This window comes from Oryzias latipes, chromosome 5, assembly GCF_053564925.1.
Source record: "Oryzias latipes strain Hd-rR chromosome 5, Olatipes_Hd-rR_3.1".
NCBI classification, from domain to species: Eukaryota; Metazoa; Chordata; class Actinopteri; order Beloniformes; family Adrianichthyidae; genus Oryzias; species Oryzias latipes.
In genome coordinates, this window is record NC_136241.1 from 27,280,494 (window position 1) to 27,303,165 (window position 22,672).

The 22,672-nt window shown below is 40.6% G+C and overlaps 3 protein-coding genes across 3 annotated transcripts; all 3 read left to right on the forward strand.

Annotated features, from left to right (window-relative positions):
• Nucleotides 1-664: 664 nt before the first annotated feature.
• Nucleotides 665-2,387, forward strand: dec1a (bHLH protein DEC1a). The gene is made up of 5 exons (NM_001104731.1): nucleotides 665-755; nucleotides 849-912; nucleotides 1,002-1,109; nucleotides 1,348-1,471; nucleotides 1,549-2,387. The coding sequence occupies exons 1-5, from the start codon at nucleotides 679-681 to the stop codon at nucleotides 2,376-2,378; spliced, it is 1,203 nt and encodes a 400-aa protein (NP_001098201.1). The 5' UTR covers nucleotides 665-678; the 3' UTR covers nucleotides 2,379-2,387.
• Nucleotides 2,388-6,809: 4,422 nt separating this feature from the next.
• On the forward strand, nucleotides 6,810-15,304 carry LOC101155680 (N-acylethanolamine-hydrolyzing acid amidase). The gene is made up of 11 exons (XM_004069054.5): nucleotides 6,810-7,036; nucleotides 10,697-10,861; nucleotides 10,949-11,072; nucleotides 12,498-12,588; nucleotides 12,659-12,744; nucleotides 12,820-12,992; nucleotides 13,063-13,125; nucleotides 13,203-13,269; nucleotides 13,351-13,379; nucleotides 14,646-14,715; nucleotides 14,804-15,304. Exons 1-11 carry the CDS (start codon nucleotides 6,861-6,863, stop codon nucleotides 14,867-14,869), a joined length of 1,110 nt encoding a protein of 369 aa, XP_004069102.1. The 5' UTR covers nucleotides 6,810-6,860; the 3' UTR covers nucleotides 14,870-15,304.
• A 1,222-nt stretch (nucleotides 15,305-16,526) lies between these two features.
• On the forward strand, nucleotides 16,527-22,618 carry LOC101155921 (ADP-ribosylation factor-like protein 8B). The gene is made up of 7 exons (XM_004069055.5): nucleotides 16,527-16,800; nucleotides 18,340-18,420; nucleotides 18,512-18,585; nucleotides 18,665-18,758; nucleotides 18,972-19,039; nucleotides 19,204-19,274; nucleotides 21,369-22,618. Exons 1-7 carry the CDS (start codon nucleotides 16,678-16,680, stop codon nucleotides 21,416-21,418), a joined length of 561 nt encoding a protein of 186 aa, XP_004069103.1. The 5' UTR covers nucleotides 16,527-16,677; the 3' UTR covers nucleotides 21,419-22,618.
• Nucleotides 22,619-22,672: the final 54 nt, after the last annotated feature.

Genomic DNA, 22,672 nt, shown 5'->3' on the forward strand with positions numbered 1-22,672 from the left:
GCCGCACAGCGGCGGGGCTCTCGTGACATGTAAACAGACTTGACTTTATGTCAATATTTTTTTAAAGCAAGAAGAAAAGTACTTTTCCTGAAAATGTTTTGGAATTTCCTCGAAGCAAATAAATATATATATACACACACACATACACATCTTTTAAAAAAATAATTTCCGCTTTATATTATTTTTTTACGTTAATAATTTTGATTCAAGCGCGAGCGACGATTTATCCCATTTTGAGATTAAAGAATCTTCTAAAAGTGCCGCTTTACTTTGTTGTTTTATTTGTAAACACGGTCGGCCCGGCCCCGCCCGCCCGGGAGGAGCGTGGTGGTACACGAGACTCTTCCGTGTGGAGGGGGGAGTACTACACAGCTGCGGGGGGAGGGGTGTGCGCTCGCGTGGAGGGCGAGGAGTTGAAAGCACCGTCCAACACGTGAGGCTCATGTGACGGAGCGGAGACGTGCCTGCAGTCACAGGCTTTAACACGCAGCCTGCGGCCCCGCCTCCCTCCGTCACACTCCGCCGGGCGTGGGTGAGCCGAAGAGCCCGGACACTCCCGCTTCACAGCTCGAGCTACAGGTCACAGCAGCGAACGGCTCAAGAGCTGAGGAGCTTTTCCACGGAGACTCTCGGTAGGACTTGAACGACTTGAAGGCGGTTTTTACTTCGTAAACAGAAATGGAGAGAATTCCAAGTGCGCAACCGCCTCCTTTTGCGCCGAAACACCCATCTATGGATATAGCTGACATGCACGGGTAAGTCAGTCAGTGGGACATTTTCTGCTCCATTCTGTCAACTTTTTTAAACTTATAAATACATGTCTAAAATATTTTACTTTCTATTTAAAGAGTGGACTTTCCTATTCATATGTTCAAACCCAGGAGAGGCATGAAAGGAAGGGACGAGTGCAAGGTAAGCTTTGGATTCATAATTCAAAATAAAAGTTTTTTATTTATTTACATGGTTATCCTTATTGATTTTTATTTTAAATTTGCTTTTAGGAGACCTACAAACTGCCGCACAGACTGATCGAAAAGAAGAGACGGGACAGAATCAACGAGTGCATTGCGCAGCTGAAGGATTTGTTGCCCGAGCACCTTAAACTTACAGTGAGTTTTCTATTCTACATCCTTCAAACTTTCCATTTTTTATTATTATTATTATTATTATTTAAAGCAAAAGAGTTCGTTTTTTGGTCCTGGAAAACCTGTTGGTGGCTTTTGAGGATTTCTTTTGGCTGAAATTGCTCGGAGGTGTGGGGGGAGTTGGCGCGGTGCCCTCTGTTCAGCTGCAGAATGCGTTACATAAGGAAGATCAACATGCTTATCGAAGGTCTTCCTGTTTTAGACGCTGGGTCATTTGGAGAAAGCGGTGGTGCTGGAGCTCACGCTCAAGCACGTGAAGACCCTGAGCGCCCTCCTGGAGCAGCAGCAGCAGAAGATCGTTGCTTTGCAGAAGGACTTGCAGATCAGTAAGTTGAATTTGACACACCAGCAGCTTTTGGATCGTCTTGGTGGCAGTGGTTTGACGTCAACTCTAATCACTCAGGCGATCATGCAGGAGACGACTCGGAGATGTTTCGCTCCGGCTTTCACCTCTGCGCCAAAGAGGTCGTCCACTATCTCGCCAGCCAAGAGAGCAGCACGGATCTGACTCCTTCCCGTGTCATCAGCCACCTCCAGAAGGTCGCCACCGAAGTCCTGCACCATCAGGACGGCCCGCAGCCGGACGAGCCCCTTCCCCAGCTCTCTGAGGAAGGGAAGAAGCCCGGCACGCCGGACGCCAGGCCGTCCGAGACCCCCGCCAAGAACTGCGTTCCGGTCATTCAGAGGACTTACCATCACGGGACGGGGGAGCAGAGCGGCAGCGACACAGACACGGATAGTGGCTATGGGGGGGAACACGAAAAGCACAAAAGTCAGTGGTTGGAGAGCCACGAGAAGGACAGGAGGCTCGGGACCCCCGAGCCTCACCAGGCCGGCATCAAAAAAGAGGACGACGAGCCTCGGGCCAAAAGGTCAAGATCAGACTCTTCAGAGGACGAGGTTCTCTCTGTCCACTCAGCAGGACATCCTGGCAATTACATGGGCTTCTCCCCCAACCAGCCCCCGTTCTGCCTCCCCTTCTACGTCCTCCCCCCGGCGGCGGCCGCGGCAGCGGCGTACTTGCCGATGCTGGAGAAATGCTGGTACCCCGGGGGCATGCCGGTCATGTACCCAGGCATGAGCAGCTCCGTGGCGGCTTTGGAGACCCCGCCCTCCTCCTTGTTGACCTCGAGGGCGGGGTCACCGGCCTCCCTGCAGACCTCAGTGGACTCCCAGGCTCTGCACAAAGCTTTAAAGCCGGCCCCCCCTTTGAACTTGCAAACCAAAGACTGAGCAGGCCTTTCCGGCAGCATCCTGCGCTTTGAATGTCAGCCGGAGGGGAAAGGAGCCCGCTGGTCGCCCTTCAAAGCAGCTGTAGCACATCAGCGCACCCCGCCCCCCTTCCCTTCAGATCAGGAACCTTGATGGACTTTAATGGTTGAGACTTGTCATCCACCTGTTGCACTGAAACGCTGTGAAGACGGTTAGCTTGACTGTTGAGATTGAGTTCTTTTTTTTTTTTTATTCACGTCGTCTTTTGTTCTCTAGACTCCCCAATGAATGTCTTAGAATGTAACCCCTCCCCTTTTGTGGCAGAACGACGTAGACCTTCATTGTTGCACATCAGTCTAATGAATGTAAAGATTAATTAAAAAGAGAAACTCCCCTGTAAATGCTGCTGTGTGGAGCAATGCAAGTGTGTTTTGTCGTTCCTGTAAGTACAACAAAACACTGCTTAGACTAGAGTGTTACCAAAACAACACGTGTGGTTGGGAGTTGTGCTGACACAGGAGTTGTGCGGCCGGCTCAGGATGTTGTCATGCTGAGGCGTAACGAACGTGCCCCTAAAATCTGAATTGGTGATCCTTTGTGCAGCTCGGCTGAGGTCCCCGTGCCGCTTGGAACGCCTCTATTTTGGATACCTGACCTTCTGAGTGTGTTTTGCGTAGCAGTCAGAGGAAAGTTGAGGTGGCGGTTTGCTGTATGCAGACAGAAAAGTGTGTACATTTGCATTTTTGCTCACAAACTTCTCGGCCAAGGCGAGGCCTGATCCCAGCTCATGCTATGGCCTTTTTTTTTTTTGTTTTTTTTAAACACAGCAACTGGGATGAACTCAAGTGTTTTTGGTAAAAAGCATGAATGTAAAGTTCAAAGGAAAAAAAGTTTGTATCCAATGAGGTACTCTGGATTTTTTTTTAATGTAACCGTTTGTTAATATTTTGTACATAAAGTATTATTGATATATTAATAAAGGTCTCTTTTTCCGTCAGTGTTTGAGTGCCTGTTGGCTTAAATGTGTCACTGCAGCCAACCTGACAACTCCTCACAACACCACCATGACGTAACGCTTACATAACCCATAAAGCTTCAGCCCCTTGGAATCAATAGCACGTCTTAGATTACAGGACACAAGTTAAACATTTGAAAATACGAAAGGTTTTCATAAGAACTCAGTTTGATTTTTTTTTTTTTTTGCCATTTAATTCCCCATTTCTTGTGTATTTGTAGAAACCTTTATGCTTTGTTTATTGGTGTAGTTTGACAAAAGTACATATCTTCTTTGTATAATAGAATAAGACTAAACATGCCGGTGGAAATGTCATTTGAGGTCAGAGTTGAGCAAAGTGAGAATTTGAAATTATTCTATATTTGTTGACACGGCTCCATTGTGCCCATTTGACAGCCGTTTCCTGGGTAACCCTGAGGTCGGCATGGTACCACAAAAAAAAAAGAAAAGGTAACGGAGGTGCTGCACGCCACCCAGCTCCCAGAGACACGTGCAAGTCCAGCTTGATGTTTTAGACTCACAACAGTATTTAGTTGTTTAGGCTGGAGATCAGAGAAACCTCAAGTTATTGTCTTTGAGGAGGACTCCACAGCAGCTGCTACAGAAATGTGAACACCAGCTCTCTACAGGACTCCATTCACATGTGCTTTTATGTCAAAACAAACTCATTTTGTCTTTAACAGTTTAAATGAAAGAGCTGTCATCTTATTGAGACAATGTCAATCACTCGAGTCTAATTTAGAAGTAAAAATCAACTAATTAAGACAAAAAACCTTCTGCTAGGTATAAAAATAGAAAAAAAGGTAAGAATGCTTCCTTGTTTCCTGGTACATCTACCATTTATTGTTATAGTTTTTCTAGAACTGAGTAAGCAAAAAATACTTCTATGTATTTTTTTACTTATTAGAAGTAGGAGAAACTACTTTGTTTTTCTTCTTGTTGTTTTTTCTTTACTGTGGCTGCAATGGAGATACCATGAATGGGGAATCAATGAAGATTGAACCTAGTTTGGCAAAACTTTTTTTAATGTTTACTTGGTTCCATCTTTTCTTACAGAGAAAAATTTAAATCAAATTATCTCAGTATGATCCTTTGCCCTCCATAGGACTTTAACTGCACTAAATTTGTGCATCTAGTTCTAAAATATGTGCTGGAATTAAACAAAGAAATGATCTGTTTAGCATTAATCTAAATTGCAGTCATGGAGAAAAGAGCTCAAGAGTTTTGAGAATATTTATTGGCGTTTTCTGCCCCCTGCTGGCAGAAATATGTCAGGAGGGAAACAAAATCACAAAGAACTGAAACTGCTAGAATCCTTGGTCACAGTTTAGACATAGGTCACCAAGGCTCATGGCTTGGAATTTGAATTATACATTAGACAATTCAAATCAAATGTATAAAGCTAAAAAAGAGCTCACCTCCTGCCAGAAGTTTTCCTAAAAGTATTTTTTATGTCTTTGTTTCAGGAGCACCAGATATACTTGTGTTTATATGCAAAACATTCATTCAGTCAGTTTGGACTTGGATCATTTTTTTTAAATCATATATCATAAATAAATATTTAAAATTTTCTGTCCAAGGAGGAGGGCGGGTTCTCCATCACACAACAGAACACATCAAAAAATAAATTAAATGACTTTTTTAAAGTATTAAAATGGGTTGTAAATTTCATAAAATCACAAACTGAACCATCCATACAGTATTCATGTGTTAATGTTTTTTCTTTTTGATGTTTTAGCTTCTTTTTTTGCAGATCACAGTGTCTTTTCTTTAAAAAATTAAAATAAAAAAAACATACTAACACAACTATAAACACTTTTTAAACATAGGTAGTACAGGAAAAATATTTTTTGATCAGATACCATCAAAGAAAAAATAATGGGGAAGAAACTGTTTTCAAAATATATTCAAAACAGTTTGATATCACTTTGTTATTGGATTTAGTGGATAAATAAAAAAAGTAGCTGCAACAAAGTGCATTTAGGCAATGACATGGTTGTTAGCTTTCACTCTTTAAGTTATTGTTTTGCACACATTTATGCAAAAAGCAAATAGATTTATGAAGCTAAAAAAGCATAACTGATTTCTAAAAGGTGCTCAACTTTTTCCTAGTCAAAACACATGCAGACACAGTGATAAATGTATTACCTAACTCAAGGACACACTGCCATCTGGATGGAGGCTGTCGTTTTGCTCCAATTTCACTGGAACAAAAAAGATTCTTCCTAAGATGAAAACGAGTGGGAAATGAATGAAATGGACTCATTGAGCGTGGAAAGATGCGGTGTTCCCTAAAGTGACATTTTTAACCATGATTGCAGAAAACAGTGACCCCAATGTTCAAAAATTATGACTAGAGGGCAGTCACAAGACAAAGAGCATTTCACCAAGGTCAGAAATGATGGGTTGACCTTGTTGAAGCAGGAAGACAGAACGTTTGTTTTACAGAAAGGACAGCGACTGAGATGCCTCTGCACAGTGACCCCTCTGTGGATCTAACACAACTGTGGCGCTATTTGTTTGACCTCTGAATAGGCATGACAATATTTGGGAATATTTAGCTTTTTTTTTTTTTTAGGAATTCTTACAAAAAAAACCTGTCAGAAATGTTCATGAAAGGTTATCTTTATCAGTAAGCAGTGATTCTGATCCTTTATAAGAGGATAAATCCCTGAGGAATGAGGCAGTGGTGTGTGTTTGTGCGTGCTTTTGTGTTCAGATTTGGCTATAATCTGAAAACTAGAGCAAAAGCATGTTTCCTGATCCTTTTTTTCTCTGTAAGCCTCAAATTCATATATTTGTTAATAGAGTGAATTCCAAAATTGTAATCAGAATAAAGGTTTACACCACAAACTTTATTGCCCTATAATTAAACAATTATTTCTTCGTTTTCTTTAAATTAAATAGATAAAAACGTTTTTTTGTTGTGGTTGTTTGTTTATTGGATTTTGAGAAGTTTGTTTTTAATAATAAAGGAAAAGCCAGGGAAAATCCCTCTCAACGAACTTCCTGGTAAATTGAATTCACTCAAATACATCGACTGTGCTAAAACACTGGCGGATCATTCGGATTTTGTTTCATTATTTTTTTTTCTCTTTAAAAAAATTGTTTTTGTGAACTTTAATTTGTTTTAACTTCTAAACGTTATCTCTGGTGATCATTTTTGTTTCATTTTCTCCTCCTTGTTCCCTTCAATAACTTCCGCTGTGACAACATTCAAAATAAAAGCACGGCTCCTTTGTTAACTCGATTGAACACTTTGATACGAGAATCCTGTATTTTTTAAGTTTTTAAATTTCCATATATTTTAAATAAATGCAAAATACAATATAATACTACCACTGAAAGTGACAGCCTTCAAAAACAGGCGAGCCTCAAAAAGTGTTGGGGGTGTTGGTTTTGTTTTATTGTGAAAATCTTCACGGGAAGTTTAGACCTCGCTTTTCCCAGCAGCTGTCCGGCGGTCAGCAGGAACTGGATTGGTTGCGATGGAGTGGACCGTCGTGCTGCTGCTGCTCCCGCTGCTGGGCCCCCCATGCCGGGCTCAGGTTGCCCCTCCAACGGTGAGCATCAGCCTGGATGAGGAGCCAGAGGAGCGATGGAAACCGCTGCTCAAAGTTTTTGACGTAGCTTACCTGAACAAAGCGGCAGCAGCAATAATCGAGTAAGTTTAGTTTTCATTCCTAATCCGTTAAAAACTATTACAACAAATAAAACGAACTTTTAAAATATAAAAAAGGAACTGTTTATCCTGCAAACACCCAGCACTTTTAGTATATGTAATATTAGCTTTAACCTTAATTGTTTTTCTGGTCATTCAGTATTATAATTACCTTCCAGATTGTGTTCTGAATGCAGATTTAACTAAGTACATTTGAATAAATAGATTTATTTATTAAATGTAAATTAGCATCAAAAAATATTTAAACAGGAACTTTAATTAACCAAATAAAAATGTAAGCTTTTTATAGGCTTCCTTGTTCCAGAACATTTAATGAGTTAAAATGCAGAAGTAGATAAATGTACAGTGCAATCACAGTCCGCCCAACAACATTCCTTAATGCGAAAACTATAGAAATAAAATGTAATAGATGATGTTATAGAGCTCCACAAAAACGGTTGTGATTGCATATATAAATATGTATCTCACTCTTATATGCTTTTACATTTTTAGTGAACCTTTCAAAAATAAAGATAAAACCTCACTTTTGTTGTCATTCTAATCCTCAAACTTCACACTTCTTTATTTTTATGATAAAAGTTACAAAAGTAGACACTTTAACCTGGTTTCAGAAAGGTCCAAATTATCAACCCTCCACCGCCGTGCTTGAGCGCTTAAAGGAAGTTTGGTGTGTTTATGATCAGGCATCTCCATCCATCCAGTCCGGGACGGGTCGCCAGCCTGACGCAGGGCCTCAGGAATCTCCACTTTGGTCACATGTGAAGACAGTTTTTGTAAAATTATTCTGATGCCTCTTTCAAAACTTGAACCTTTCAAAGAAGAAACTTTCTGCTCTTAGCAACAATCATTTAAAAAAAATTTTTTTTTCAAAAAGACAATTTATAACTGAGGCTTTCCGTAACTCTTTGCTTTTCTTGCAGTGTTTAAAAAAATGCACAAGTGACAGACCAGAAACTCTTATTTTGAAATGCCAGAAACTGAGTCACAGATGGTGAAATATATATTTTTTTAACTTTTCCTGTCCAACAGCTAAGCAAGCAGATGAAAAGATGAAAGCCTTTTGTGTTGGACATATTTTACTTTTACAACAGGGGTTATGAATCTTATGATACACCAGATGTATATTTAAATAAACCCCTTTTGTAATTTCAGATAAACTTTATTCATATTAATTACATTTGTATATATTTTTTGTTGGACCGGACGGAAAAGAAAAGGAGGAAAGAAGACGGTGACATTTTTATTTCAGCTGTGCAAAAGTTTAAACTCAGTATATGTTACTCTCTGCCACTGCATGAAAGTGTCGTTATTGTGGCTTTTGTGAAACATGTAACATTTGCTCACATAGATTTGAGGTTTTGAACGTACGGTAAGTATGATAAATGTAACATACATGTGAAAAGGAAACGTCAGTCGAACTGGTGCATGTTGCCGTTTTAGTGGAGGCGGACTTTAAACCTATCAAAGTACAGTTGTTCTGCTGAACTTGGGATTTTCGTTGAAATTGGTTGAGCACCTTTTTCACAGAACTCTTTATCAACTCCCAACTTTCTTCTCCAGGGGTCTGCAACCTTTTAGCCTTGAAAAAAACAATCGGTCTAGTTGTAGCAAGAGCTACAAGGCCCATTTTATTGTTTAGAAACATACACTTCATGTTTTTGTGGCCATTAAGCCATTCATTTGCAAAATTTAGCTTATAAACATTTACAATAATTGAATTGAAACATGGTTATATTTTTTGTATTGATAATAATTGTAACTTCTTTTACTTTTGAAAGCGGTACATGTTCCTTTCAAAATAAAATACAAACTGTGTGAAAGAAAATCCTCCTGTTCCAGCAGATTTACTGTAATTAAAAATTCAACAAAGCCAACATATCAAATGTGACATTTTACAACAATAGGACTTTGGTGCTCCTTCACCCATTTTCTCCTTTTACTATTAAATATAAACTAAAATTAGAGTAAAATCCAATTTTTTTCGTCTGAACATGTAAGGACTGTGCCTCTGAACTGCCTCTCAGCTAGACACTGTTTTGCAGCAGAAGAATATTCTAATAATTCTAATAATAGGAAAACTTTTACAACTTAAACTTAAACAGCCAATTGTTTTATTGAAATCGTCCACATTTTTCCTTAAAGCCACAATAGACGGATAAAGGAGCCACATGTGGCTCTGGAGGCTCAGGTTGCAGACCCCAACAGTCAAGTTGGTGTAAAAAGCCTAAACATGTCTTAGTTTATCCTTTCTTCTTCCAAAATTAGTTCTTGTTCTGTCTTTCAACAGTTTGAAGGCCTTGGTGATGTCACAGACCGGTTAGGAGCCCAAATGCAAACAAAGAGACAAGAGAACGTAGAAGGTGATCCAGAAGGATTTATGTGGAAACACTGGCAGAAACAGTCAAAACAAAGAGCAAAGTGGACTCTTGGAGACCAAACTCTCCAATGTGCAGGCTCTGAAACAGGAAGCAGTCTGTTAAGCTGCAGCACAAGAGGAGAGCAGTTAGGAGTCAAGGTGGTCTTTACCGTTGACTGTATATGAGACCTGGACTGAGAGAAATGATTACTCAGTCCGACTTGGAACAAGAGTCAGTCAGTGATCTTTACGCTGATCGCTGAGCTTAACATATGGATACACACTCACCCTCTGCCCCAAAATGTCACTGGAAGAAGGAGGCGAACCCTGTTGACACAAACCAATTGTTGTAGTTTGGCTTTTACTGCTTTCAGGGGAAGTGGTTTGTAGAGGACAGAACCAGCAATCTGAGTAAAGGTTCATAAAGAAGCGAACGATTGACAAAAATGAAACACACCCAAAACAGAACAGACCAGACAGAATCTGAAGAGTGACATATACATAAATACCAATTAACCAAGAAAACAAGTAAGAAAACTAAACAAAAACCTGCGTTGGTGAAGGTTCTCATTTATTCAGGTAATGCTGTCTTGAAGTAGTGTCATGACGTTTAAAATCTTTTATTTTGAAATGGCTCACCACTCGTCCATTTGGCTTCATTGGTCCGACTTAAAGGCTTTGGGGGGCGGTTGTGTATTTTCATTTAACAGTGACTGCTTTCAAATAAATTGGCCCAACCAAAACCCCACATCTGTTCATTTGAAAGCAAAGTCTGAAGTGACAATTCACTGCAATCATTGCAGTTCCTCAAATGACCACTGGAGGCTGGTTTCAAAAGGGAGCAATTTCCTATAGATTCCCAAGTAAAGCATTAGAAAAATAAACTACACTCTACTAAAGTAAAGTGTGGTTTCAAAAAGTATACAAAGGTTTAATTTAAAATATCCAGTCATTAATGAAAAAATGTATTAAAACCATTTTGCTGACAGCAGAAAGTTGCTTCTTCTTTGAGAGGTTTAACTTAAGGAAAAGGCTTTAAAGTAATCTTGTAAAGATATTCGCCACCTGAGGATGCCTGACCATAAACACACCAGCACAACCAGCTCTCAAGCATAGTGGTGGAGGAATGCTTTGACTCAACTTTAAGACGAAGAAAATCCAAGCAAACAAAAAAACTAAACACATCTAAAAACAGCCCGACCCCCCCCAAAAAAATCTCAAAAAACAGGAGACCACAACAAAATGCTAACTCACGCGTCCTCTTCTTTTCTTGTCGTTTTTTCTAGTTCTACAGTTCCCAAATGGGTGCATCATTTGATTGTGCCTATTGTGAATTCCTTGGAAAAGTACATTCCTCCTCCTTATGCCGGGGAGATCCGAGGACTGGCATCGCACTTTGGAGGCAACCTTACCGACATCGTCATCCTCAACTTTGCCTATGAAGTTTCAGCGTATGTGACGCTTTCATTGTATTCAAAAGTAGCTTCCTGCAGACGTCCGTCGTCAGCTTTAGCAGTCACCCTTCTTTTGTATTGCAGCTTTTGCACCAGCATCATAACCCAAGACAAATCTGGAAACATTTACCACGGCCGGAATCTGGACTACCCACATCCTGTTCTGAGGAATATGACTCTGAATGTGATTTTCATGAAGAATGGGAAGGTACAAAAAGTTGTAAAGATGTATACACTGAACGCATAAACTCTGCCATCAACTCTGAAGGTTACTACGCCCAACTCAGCAATGTCTAAAAAAGGGCAAATGGGCGGGGCAAAGAATGTAAGAGTTTTTTTTGGTCCGCCCACTAATTAACCCTTTAAGACTGGAGCTGTCGCAGGCGACACCTACAGAACACACGCTCTTTAACCTACCGTAACTCCTAGTGTGTTCAGGGGAAAGTGGTTTTCATGTCGGTGTGCACCGATATGCATAACGGCACAGAGCCGCATTTCAGCTGAATCATCTGATTTACGGTGATTGCATAAGCACTTCACTGCTGAAAAATGCTGCATATCCGTTCAAGACGGTTTTTCTCCGATTCAGAATTTGATGACGTTTTGTTAAATGCGTAAACGGTTGAAGAGTTACGGTAGTCGAAAGAATGCCAACACTAGAGCTAAAGTTCTGGTGTTAAACGCTTAAAAAAACATGCTTGACATTGTGCAAAATTTAGGGTTTGATAACATGTAAAGTGTTTTGAAACCAGACTGTTATAAATATAGATATCTAGATGGATAGATATCGAGATAGACGGACGGACGGACGGATAAACTGCAATAAGTGGTTCTTCCAGGTTTGCTTCCAATTCAGTGATAAGTGGGGTTTTTTCTTGAGACAATTCATTGTAAACTAGTTGGTGTTAAACCAATATACGGAGATCTTTTGTTTATTTTGCGAGTTATGTTCTAAATCCGTGAAGTGGGATTACACACTTCACTCACACGAACAATTTTACACGTTTTTCTCTTCTTTAAAGTCTCAAAGTTCCGAAGTCCAGTTTTATAGAGTGGAAACAAAGACCTGCTTGGGATAAAGTTTTGTGTGAATCTGGCAACCTGCACGAATTCTGTACAGGAGACACGGCACACAGAAGATTGATTGACAAGGTCGACAGCCAATCAAGATGCAGAACATTTTGTGCTGTCAAAAAAAATTCAGAATTGAACAAAAGAATTTCTCAAAACAGAAAAACTGTGGAAGTTAAACCGTGATAGTGAGGGAACCCTGTACACGACCATCTCCAAAGCCTTTAAGTTTGCTGAAATCCCACGATCTCTCACTCTGAATGGGGCTAAAGAAGCACAACCTAAAAGGTTCACATTTTTAATTTACAAGCCAAAGTTTAAATAACTACATCCAGGTAAAGAAATAACATCAAGTATATTTTTGTGGTACTGATTGTGTATGAGGCCACAAAGGAGAGGAATGACCTTCTTCTTCCAACAGAACCTGAGTTGGTAAGGGCGACAATAATCTGGCCTGTTCTGTAGGGTCTGGATCATAGAGGAAAAAGGACAATAAACCAAAATACCCTGGAACTTGGATAAATGAGCTTAATAACTCATAATTATACGCATCACCTTGCAGATGGCTTACCAGGGAACTACATTTGCCGGATATGTGGGCTTGTGGACCGGACAAAGTCCTAAGAAAATCACCATCTCCGGAGACCAGAGAGGTAGAACCCCTGAGCTTCGCAGAACTGCTCTTTTCTTCTCGTCTTCACGCTTGTTTCTCAAACTCATCAGGAACGGAGCACTGGTGGAACTGGTGGAAGAACGTGGCGTCTGCTCTCTTGGTCCACGCGTCACCCGTCAGCTGGTTGGTGCGGGAGGTGAGGAGGCGACACAAAGGAGAAGTTGACCCGAACCGAGGAGGAAGTGAAAGTCAGCGTGTGTGTTTTTCACAGACCCTGGAGGAAGCAGAAGATTTCCAGGACGCGGTCATTCGTCTATCAAAAACCCCCCTCATCACAGGGGTGTACTACATCGTGGGAGGGGTTCGACCAGGGGAAGGGGTCATAATCACCAGAGATCGTAAAGGCCCCGTGGACATCTGGCCGCTGGATCCCATGTATGACGGGTAAGCAGCGGCAGCTGGCGTGCGTGTGCATGTGTGTGAGTTCTCTTTAACATTTCTCCACTTTCCTCAGATGGTTCAGAGTTGAGACCAACTTTGACCACTGGCTCCCCCCACCACCTTCTGATCATCGCCGGTGAGTCAGCTCGCGTGACGGTGATTCTTCCATGCTGGGATGGATGTTGTAATGCTGCTGTTGTGTTTGTTTCTCAGGCAAGTAGCAAACGATGCACTAAAATCTATAGGCCAAAAACGCATCAACTCATACTCTCTTTATCAGGCAAGTATGAACAAGTTCAACTAAGTCAGAGAAATGTTCAGGAACCCATAGACTGGTTTTTAAACCAAGTCTTTTCTGCAGGTTTTAACGCTGTCTCCAGTGTGTAACAGGTAAGAAAGATGGAATCTGCTTACCTGTCAATGAAGCTCTGACAGGCTGACGCGCTTCACAGTTTACTCACATCCAGGAAAAACTAACCTGGAGAAAGGAATATTTTCCCAACAGCAGAATCCTAAAAAGAAACGATCATAAAAGCAGTTTAATTATTTTTAGTCATGTTCTCAAAACTTTTCAGAAGGTCTGCATTCAAATGTCCAAGGCAGAATAACAATACTGTTATTGCCACTTTGTTTTAAAACCAAAAATGCAAAATTTTCTGAAATCTTTTCTATGAGGTGCTGGAAGCTTTTAAAATACTTACATAATAGCTGCAAAAATGGTAAAACTCTTTTGGCGTCCGAATTTTGTACTAAGAAAATGGAATAAAAGAGGCAAACAAAAACAATCTCTGTTTTGTGAATACTGCCCTCTGCAGGCAGTTTAAAACATACATTTTTATGAAAAAGTCGAATTTCCCTTTAACAGTTTGTAATTTCAATGGGGAAACTTTGTCAACCGCAATTGCTGCGAGTTTATTATTGAAATGCTGAATCGATAAGTCCATAGATGAATGTGAAAGAGTTTGTTGCTGGTTTTCAAATGTGAGATCAAGTTTGCAGCCACTTCGGGGTGTAGACAGCGCCTTCTATGGTTCTTTCAGGAAGCCTCTCAATTATGCAATCATGAACTTAAAAAAACAAACCGTACTTGAATGTGCCCTCATCCACAACAGAGGTCCCCGAGGCCCAATAAGATCCACAGTGTGACCTCTGTTGAGGGTGGGGACGTTCACATGTTAATTAAAATCTATAGCTGTTCAGATGTTCACAAAATCCCAGACATACATTTCTGAAGGACTGTCAACATGCAAGTTAAAATCCCTTAGAACCATTTATATTCCTAAAATCTATGTATACTTTACATACGTTTGGTACTCTGTAGTTTTTTCTTAGATCTGTTGTTTTTTAGTTTTAAGCTTTTAATTAGTTGTTTTTAAACGTTCTAAGAAAAAACGGATTCATGAGTGCGCCTAAAATAACAAGGATTTTAGTCTTTACTGGAGAAATCTAAATGTTAGTTTAATCTGTTAATAACTCTGAATTTTAAAAAGCGTATTGCATGTGAAATATTAGTATTCTGACATGCCCAATTAGTCATAGGATCCAAATATGAGTTAAGAGAACAGATTTCCACAAATTTGCTCTTATATTTAACATTTTAGCAATGTTTTGCATTTATTATTTTGTGTTTTATGCTATTCCTCCTCCCACCACCAGAGGGACCATTTACTCGACTGTAATGAGCGCGAAGTCTGCAGAAAAGTACATGACAGTTGTCTGGCCAAAGGTAAAAAAAAATATATATGACTTTGAACCATGATGACAGACTTTTTCTCTACAAATAAATAAATGTTTTTTTTTCCTTCTCTTTCCAGGGGTGTCGTTACACCAACAACACCGACAGTCTCTTAACAGTGCAGGGTGCACAGACTTTTCACTGATTTTTATCAATTCAGTCATGTGAAATTGCAGCATTTATGGTTATCAAGATAAATCTGGCTTTTTACTGAGATTTTAATAGTGATTTTTTTTTTAATAATATGTTTGCACTTTTTAAAAACTCAAAATCTGGAATTGACAGAAAGTTGATTAAAGGCATAAATAGTGTTAAAATACATTATATACTGCTGTCTAGATGTTTCTTCTGCTTTTTTAGTTACAAAGAAATCATAAATAAAGACCACATGTCTTTAGATAAAAATACTAAAATGACAGCTTGCAGTTCTGTAAAGTGTATTTATAACATGATGCAGGTGTGACCAACTCTAATGAAATACTGAAACACTCAATAAAAGGCTGTTTGAAGGGAAAAATGTCTTAATCTGCTTAGCCCTATGCATAAAGGTAATTAAGAAATAAACAGATTTATCACTTTTTTTAAAGTTTCCTGCACATTTTTAACAACCATCGGACCTGTTGAATCAAGAAATCACTTCAGTAGACGCTGTCTGACCAAAAACACACCAAAGGCAATACGTTATTAATACGTTATGCCGCCATTAAAACCAAATGACAAAGAAAATAAAACAAGGAGATGTCCAAAAGGTCATCAGAAGAAACAGAACGGCATGGAAAGAGATACAGGAGAAAAAAAATTTGGGACAAAAATTAAGCTATGGGAGACTTCAAGAATGAAGAAACTTACATATTTTTTTTATAATTTAGCAAAAACATCTGGATAAGCTCAAATTTTTGGACAAATATTCTGTGGAGCAGCTTTTTGGAAGGTTTTGATCCCATTACATCTGTATTCAATCTAACATTTCATGGCAACAGTCAAACATGGCAGTGGAACTTTCATGGTGTGGGGCTGTATCATCAGGACCTGGACTTTAAAGTAGCTTGAAAAATCATTCACTGTGAAAGAGCTGTTGTTGCTGAATCTGATTAGTTTTTTTGAGCACATAAACGTAGATTATTATTATTTTTTTACCTCTGAAAGAAATTTTACAAAATATTTTGATCACAAAACCCATCAAAAGGGATTTCAGCCACTCAACATTGATAACATTCTTGCACCACACATCCTCCAACTTGTTCTGCAAGATTTCACTGAAGAGGAAAAGATAAGTATAATACTTTACCTGATTGAGATCTTACTTTACATTTAATCAACTACAAAAGATCAAAGTTTAAGAGTAAATCTATTCCTTTTTATTGAACAAGTCTTCTTTACATGTATGTTTTAAATGAAAACTACATGAACTTACGGGGCACCAAAAATGGCGAGCAATATTGCAGCTATAATCCAGCCATACAGTTTGGAGCCAGATGCCAGCTCCGACCAGGAAAACAAAGACCGGTGTCTGTCTGCAAGTGGATCCATCAGAATGGAGCTTGTGCCATCATATTTGTGACATCACATTACAATTTTTTTTAAATTGTCATTTTTTCCATCTGCTCCTGATTCACAACGATTCCAATGAGGAAAAAATGCCACAAGAACATGTAAAAAAAAAAAAAAACCACCATGCTCCTCCAGATAACTCTGCTAATAAAATAGACTGACATTTTAAAATGCACATTTAATTAAAATATAAACAGTAGTTTTTTAGTAATATTCCAACCTAAAAGTTTAAATGACATTTGTTTATCTTTGTAAGGCGGAGTACTGTCTGGGGCTCGCGCGCGTGACATCGTGTCTCTTCACGATCACATGACATGACCAAGCACTGGCTACTTCCTGTATTCTGCTAGCCAACTGTGCTGTAGTCAGCCGCAGAGACTGCAACCTACTGTGCCATCCAAGATGCTGGCCCTCATCAACAGACTGCTTGACTGGTTCAGGGCGCTGTTTTGGAAGGAGGAGATGGAGCTCACATTAGTGGGACTCCAGTACTCCGGGAAAACTACCTTTGTTAACGTGATTGCAGTAAGTAGCAACGTTAGCGCGGGCCCCGACTATGACCTGGAGAAGTTGTAGATAATGTCTTTAGTTTTAGTCCAGACGTTTTGTTTTTTGGGGTTCTGCTGAAACTAAGTTGAGGGTTTCACAAACGGAGTGGTTTTAGAGTAAAACTGGGGCAGAATGGTGTTTTTTAGCGCCGGTGAGGAACTCAACAGAGCTGTCGGGCTAGGTGGAGGGGCGGTTGTTGGTGTTGACTGTGCAGTTTTTGTGAAACTGGTCATGTGAAAGGGTTTGGATGGTGAGAGCTGCTGCCGGTGAGGCAACGTGAACCGTGTTTCGACAACACGGGCCTGCCGTTCCCCTTCTCAGGCTGCGTCACGCTGCGTTCAGGGTGATCCGGAGATGAGGGCTTCCAGTTACCCGAACAGCACAATTTGAAAACATCATTTCAATGACGCAACACGTTCAAAGGAAGGGTGGTGGTGTTGTGTGGCCTTTTGCTCCAGTTTAAGTGTCGCCTGTCAGTCTTGGATGGATGTGGGAGAAAGGTTAGGTTGTCCTGCTGTTGTTGTTTTGGTCAGATGGTTGGATAATTATCAGTCAAACTTATAATAACAACAATAAAGCCACAATTGTCAAAAACATTCCAGTAGTAGGGTCACATAATAATGTCTACAATTTATCACCTTTATTATTGAAAGAAATTGGATTATCGGCAATCATTTTCTGTGTAATCCAGTGTAATCTACAGCGGTTTAAATTACAGCAAAGGCTGAATTGGTCATTTTCCTTGCTTTGATAGTTTTGGTTCCATTTTGAAATTATGTCCAAAAATTGTAAAGATGTTTACATGACTAGGCTAGGGGTCTACAAGCTTCAACACCAAAAGAGCCACAACATCTTATTTCAGAATTTTACAAAAACAAGACACAGATTTGTATTTTTGTTATTGTTTCCATTATTATGATGAATATAAAATAACTATTGTTTTTTGGGGGGTTTCAAACAACAAAAGAAAATAGCCTTTTTTTCCCTAGTATGATGTGTTTTATAACTTTTGACAAAGGTTTCCATGACTTCCTTTCAAAATAAAAGACATCCTGTGCCACATAGGATTGTCTCAATGCAGCAAATGTAGTTTGAAGTGGCGTGATGTCAGCAGTTTTAATAATAATAAAGTTTATGTCAGATTTTGTGATGCATCTCAGCCAGAAATGTATGAAAATAACTAAAAGAAAATTCAATCAGAGCTAATTGAGTGACTTTTTGAATCAGAAGGGACACTTTAAGTCCTGGAATTTGTACAAAAATAGAAAATCTGCATTGTAATCTGGTGTACTTTAGGTATGAATTGATTTTATGTTGTGCACTGCACTCAAAAATCTGTCAGTGTTTACTTTGGTAAAGTAAAGTATGACATAAGAGGAAAGTACAACAGATTGAATTGTTGCAGATTCATAATGGTTCCCTGAAGGTATCATCTCCTGTTTAAATCCTCTTTGTAATCCAGTTGGACAGATGAATTTCCTGGATGTAATTTTTAACTTTTTGTGTTCCGTGCAGTCGGGACAGTTCAGCGAAGACATGATCCCCACAGTCGGCTTCAACATGAGGAAGGTCACCAAAGGCAACGTGACGATAAAGGTGGGGTCGTCTGCAGAACGGGACCGAAGCAGTGCAGGAAATGAGCTCATCTGGACTTCATGCTGTGCTTTGTCCCCCTCCCCTTCTGCAGATATGGGACATAGGAGGACAGCCCCGCTTCAGGAGCATGTGGGAGCGCTACTGCAGAGGGGTCAATGCAATCGTGTAGGTTTGTCGTCATTTTTTGGGCTTCTGGGCTGCATTGAAAGGGCGGGATCTCATTTTATGTGCCTCCTGCGTGCAGATACATGGTGGACGCAGCCGACCGGGAAAAAATAGAAGCTTCCAGAAACGAGCTGCACAACCTTTTAGAGAAACCACAACTACAAGGAATTCCTGTAAGTCGCCGTTTGAAGTGTTGAAAAGTCTCACAGCACGTCGTTTGTGTTTGATGATCTCATTACAAAGTCTCTTCAGCTGCCACGAGTCAGGCTAAAACCAGAATAAATGACTGCTAGGTGTGTCACAGTCTGTGAGTTTTGTCTGAGCGTTTAGACAGAGATCAGTCCTTTAAAGAATGCTTATTGATCCGGGCTTCCTCTGTCTTTCAGGTTCTAGTCCTCGGAAACAAACGAGACTTGCCCAACGCACTCGATGAGAAGCAGCTCATTGAAAAAATGTGAGGAAATCTCGTTGTCCCTCCTTAATGATAGATGTCACATTGAGTAAAATATGGCGGGTGCACTTTTATCTGAAGATTGATTTAATCGGTTAATGCTAGCTGATTGGAGACTGATGTAGTGGCGCGTGGATGCTGACGTCCTTCACTTTAACCCTTTGCAGGAACCTTTCTGCTATTCAGGACAGAGAGATCTGCTGCTACTCTGTTTCCTGCAAAGAGAAAGACAACATAGGTAAATATCTGACTGTATTCTCATCAATGGATTTGGATGGGAAAAAATATACATACATACTTTGAAAAACAGCACAACATTTGCTGTAATTACATTTATTTTAATTAAAAATGTATTTGAAAAAACGGAACATTTCAGTGAACTGACAATTTACGGCATGAACATTTATTTGAATCGAATTCATGCTTTTGTATGTCAAAACATTAGGACTCATAATTGAGAAGATGTGCTAAGTGAAGTCAATACACCATCAACTGCAGATCCCTGAGGTTATTTAGTCAGATCTGAAGTTAAAAGTATAAGTGATGGTCAGATATTCACATCTCACATCCTCTAAATCAGGGGCTTTTTCAGAAACCCCGCCTCCTCTGCAGCCGACCACCTGACACGGGACACTGGGCCTCGAGGCCTGAAATTTGACAACCGTTCTATTTTTAGCCTCAGTGAAGTGATGTCATTCATAGCTTTTCTGATGGAGACAAATGAAAAAGGCTCGTTCCGATTCCAGACTCACAGGGATCTGTTCTGCCCGTTTCAGGGACCAGGATTCTTACAGACATTGGGTCGCTTCTGCCGCCGTAATGGCACTCGTTGTTGCTAATCTCGCAAGCATAGTGATCCCTCGCTATATCGCGATTTCCCTTCTGGGGCTTTTTGTTTTTCAGTGCAGCTTTGCATGTTTTTTTTTTCCTCCTGATTGGCTGCAGACCTTGTCAGTCAATCTTCTCTCTGCAGTCTATCCTGTTCAGAATGCCTTCCGTTTGCCAGATCTACAGAAATCTTTGATAGTGAGAAGATCATTTTCATTCTATAATAATAATGGATTTATTTTCCCATGAAGGTTTGAACTTCTGAGAGTTTAAACAAGACGGAAATGTAAAAATGTTCATATCTGTCTGAGAACTGAGTTTAAAGTATGCAGTGAGGATTTTGACAACCTTAAAACATCTCCAATCTCAGGTTTATTTAGAACAAAACTCTGGTGATTATGGAGGGAACGCTGTTAAAACAAAGCACTGAAGTTCGCTTGAGCTTTAACCAGAGATCTCTGAAGACGTGTTCTCTGGTGCAGACTCCTCAGCTTCATGAGAAAGTACTCGGATATCAACCATCAAAAAGGTCTTCTTTCAGAGGAAGAAGTTTTGGCAGATTACTGGAGGAAAATTCAGAGGGAGGATTGAAGCCCCGCTACCTTTTTTTTTTTGTTTTTGCACATTTTTTAATAATTCAACTTTGCGTTTGTTGACCAGTGACACTAAATTGTAATTGTTTGCGAACAGATCTGAAAACCGAATGTTGTCAGCAAACCTTTGAGGCTTGTTCAGAGTTCAGACTCTACCAGAAGGGCCTTCAGACATTTCCCTTTGGAATTTGGCGTCACCATTATGCCGTTTTTTAGCCCAAATCAAAAATGGTCATTTTCTAGACCATAATTTCTGGCAGGGAGGGTTGTCACAGAGCAACCCCGCCCCTCTTCCCCTCCCTGTTGCGGAGCAATCAGCTTGTGGCCCGCCCAGCATATTTTGCTACATCGCATATAAGCTCTTTGTAACCCGTGTGCTATCCTAGGCACTTTAACATTGGGAGTTGGGTCATCTAGACCCACTAGACAGTGCTCTGAACCTTTTTTCTTCAATGATTTGTGATCTTCACTGGTGTCCATGGATTACATGAAATCTTTCCACCTTTGTCATGGTATGGAGAACACGTCAAAGTAAGGGTGGGGTCATAGGATAGCACAAGGGTTAAAGCAGTGTTTTTTTTCTTCTGCTCCCGATTCCGAATGATTTGAATAAAGAAGTACTCAGAAATGCATTTATAATCTAAACATACGTCCACCATCATCAGAAAAATGCCAGAAGAACACTTTAAAAACACCAAAAAGCACAAAAAGTGTGAATGTAGCTTTCTTTTCTCTACCTGTCCAGCCTGTATGTTTACCAAACGCCTTAAATGTTTCCTTTACAGCAAATGTTTGGGTTTACATTGGCTGTGTGTGTTCCAGTATTTCCTTTCCCCGTGTGATGAAGCCGCTCTGATGGTTGAGTCGGCCACCTCAGAGCTCGTTAAATCAGCTTTTCCTGCTCCCTCCAGATATCACGCTGCAGTGGCTCATCCACCATTCAAAGTCACGGAGAAGCTGAAAGTTGAAGGCTTGGTTCGTCCTCCTCTTCCTCCTCCCTGCAGCTCAGACGTCTGCCCCTTCCTGGTCCCGGGTCCTCGACAGCCGCCCCTTCCACTGCCTGTGTGAAATATTCCAGCTTCTGTCTCCACCCACACCTCTCATTAGCACACAACCACTCATGTGTCGCCCCTGTCGTCTGGAGTCCTGCTTTGTCCCGCCTTATCATTATCGGTTGAGGCCGCGCCGCGCGTCTGCATCACTTTTTTGTAACCAGGACACAGATAAACACGTGATTGTACTTTCAAGCCATTCTTTTCCAAGAGATGATGGCTGCTTCTGCTGATGCCTTAGATTCCATGCCGGCAGGCGGAGGCATCTGCTTTAAATCGAGCAAAACTGGCCTCGGTTTACTCTAAAAAGGTTCATGGGGCGGTTGTGTCTAAGGCAAAAAGATCCTGAGCAAAATTTTAAGTGCCTTCGACTACCAAAGCGTCCCAATCAGAGAGTTGTCGCTCCATCTTCAAACTGCTGTCATCCCTCAGCCCTGGGTTCAGACCCCCTCTAGACAATCTCATGTTTTGAAATGATATAAGCTCATTCTAATGTCTGAGAAGTGGCAGCTCTGCACAGATGAGGAGTGAATTAGTGTGTGAGAGAAGTTACACTTGGTTTCTGGGTAAATTGGTGTGCAGTTTTGAATTATGGATCAGACTTTGCTTGGGTGGAGGTTACAGTGTAGGTCTCACTTAATTTGACCGAGAAGCATCGCTGGCTATGCTGACAGAGCCCACGGGCAGCAGGGGTCACCGTTTGATCCGGTTCTGCCTCAACCCTGTCCAGGAAGCAGCTTTTGGACCGTTAATCAATAATTCAAAGCAGTCAGCCAATGAATGTCCAGAGTTGGTGGTTCTGCGTCTGCAGAGGGTAAGTCCAGCCCAAAACGGCTGCTGCGTTTCTGACCCCGCCCCTTTTGCTTCTTGTTCTTTGATCATTTTAATCCTTCACGTTGATTGCTTGGACCACAGCAGCAGCGAGGGCCGTCCCAGCGGGTTGTTCTGCAGAAAGCTGTTTGCTGTGATCATTTGTACGTGCATGTGCTTATCCACGTTCTATTGCAGATTTGTAAATAAAGTTGTTAGCATTTTTATTCAGACATACTGTTGTAGATGTCATGCATTTTCTCCCTGTGACTGCTAATAAATGTTTTTATTTTTAACGATTTCATGTTCGCTTTTCTTCCCCCCACTTAAAAGGAGTTTCAAAATTCCACCAC

Coding starts and splice junctions, on each gene's coding strand:
- dec1a (NM_001104731.1), top strand. CDS start 679: ATGGAGAGAATTCCAAGTGCGCAACCGCCTCCTTTTGCGCCGAAACAC. Junction 756..848: donor GATATAGCTGACATGCACGG/GTAAGTCAGTCA, acceptor TTCTATTTAAAG/AGTGGACTTTCCTATTCATA. Junction 913..1,001: donor AAGGAAGGGACGAGTGCAAG/GTAAGCTTTGGA, acceptor ATTTGCTTTTAG/GAGACCTACAAACTGCCGCA.
- LOC101155680 (XM_004069054.5), top strand. CDS start 6,861: ATGGAGTGGACCGTCGTGCTGCTGCTGCTCCCGCTGCTGGGCCCCCCA. Junction 12,589..12,658: donor CATCTCCGGAGACCAGAGAG/GTAGAACCCCTG, acceptor CAAACTCATCAG/GAACGGAGCACTGGTGGAAC. Junction 12,745..12,819: donor TCAGCTGGTTGGTGCGGGAG/GTGAGGAGGCGA, acceptor TGTTTTTCACAG/ACCCTGGAGGAAGCAGAAGA.
- LOC101155921 (XM_004069055.5), top strand. CDS start 16,678: ATGCTGGCCCTCATCAACAGACTGCTTGACTGGTTCAGGGCGCTGTTT. Junction 18,421..18,511: donor AAGGCAACGTGACGATAAAG/GTGGGGTCGTCT, acceptor CCCCTTCTGCAG/ATATGGGACATAGGAGGACA. Junction 19,040..19,203: donor AAGCAGCTCATTGAAAAAAT/GTGAGGAAATCT, acceptor AACCCTTTGCAG/GAACCTTTCTGCTATTCAGG.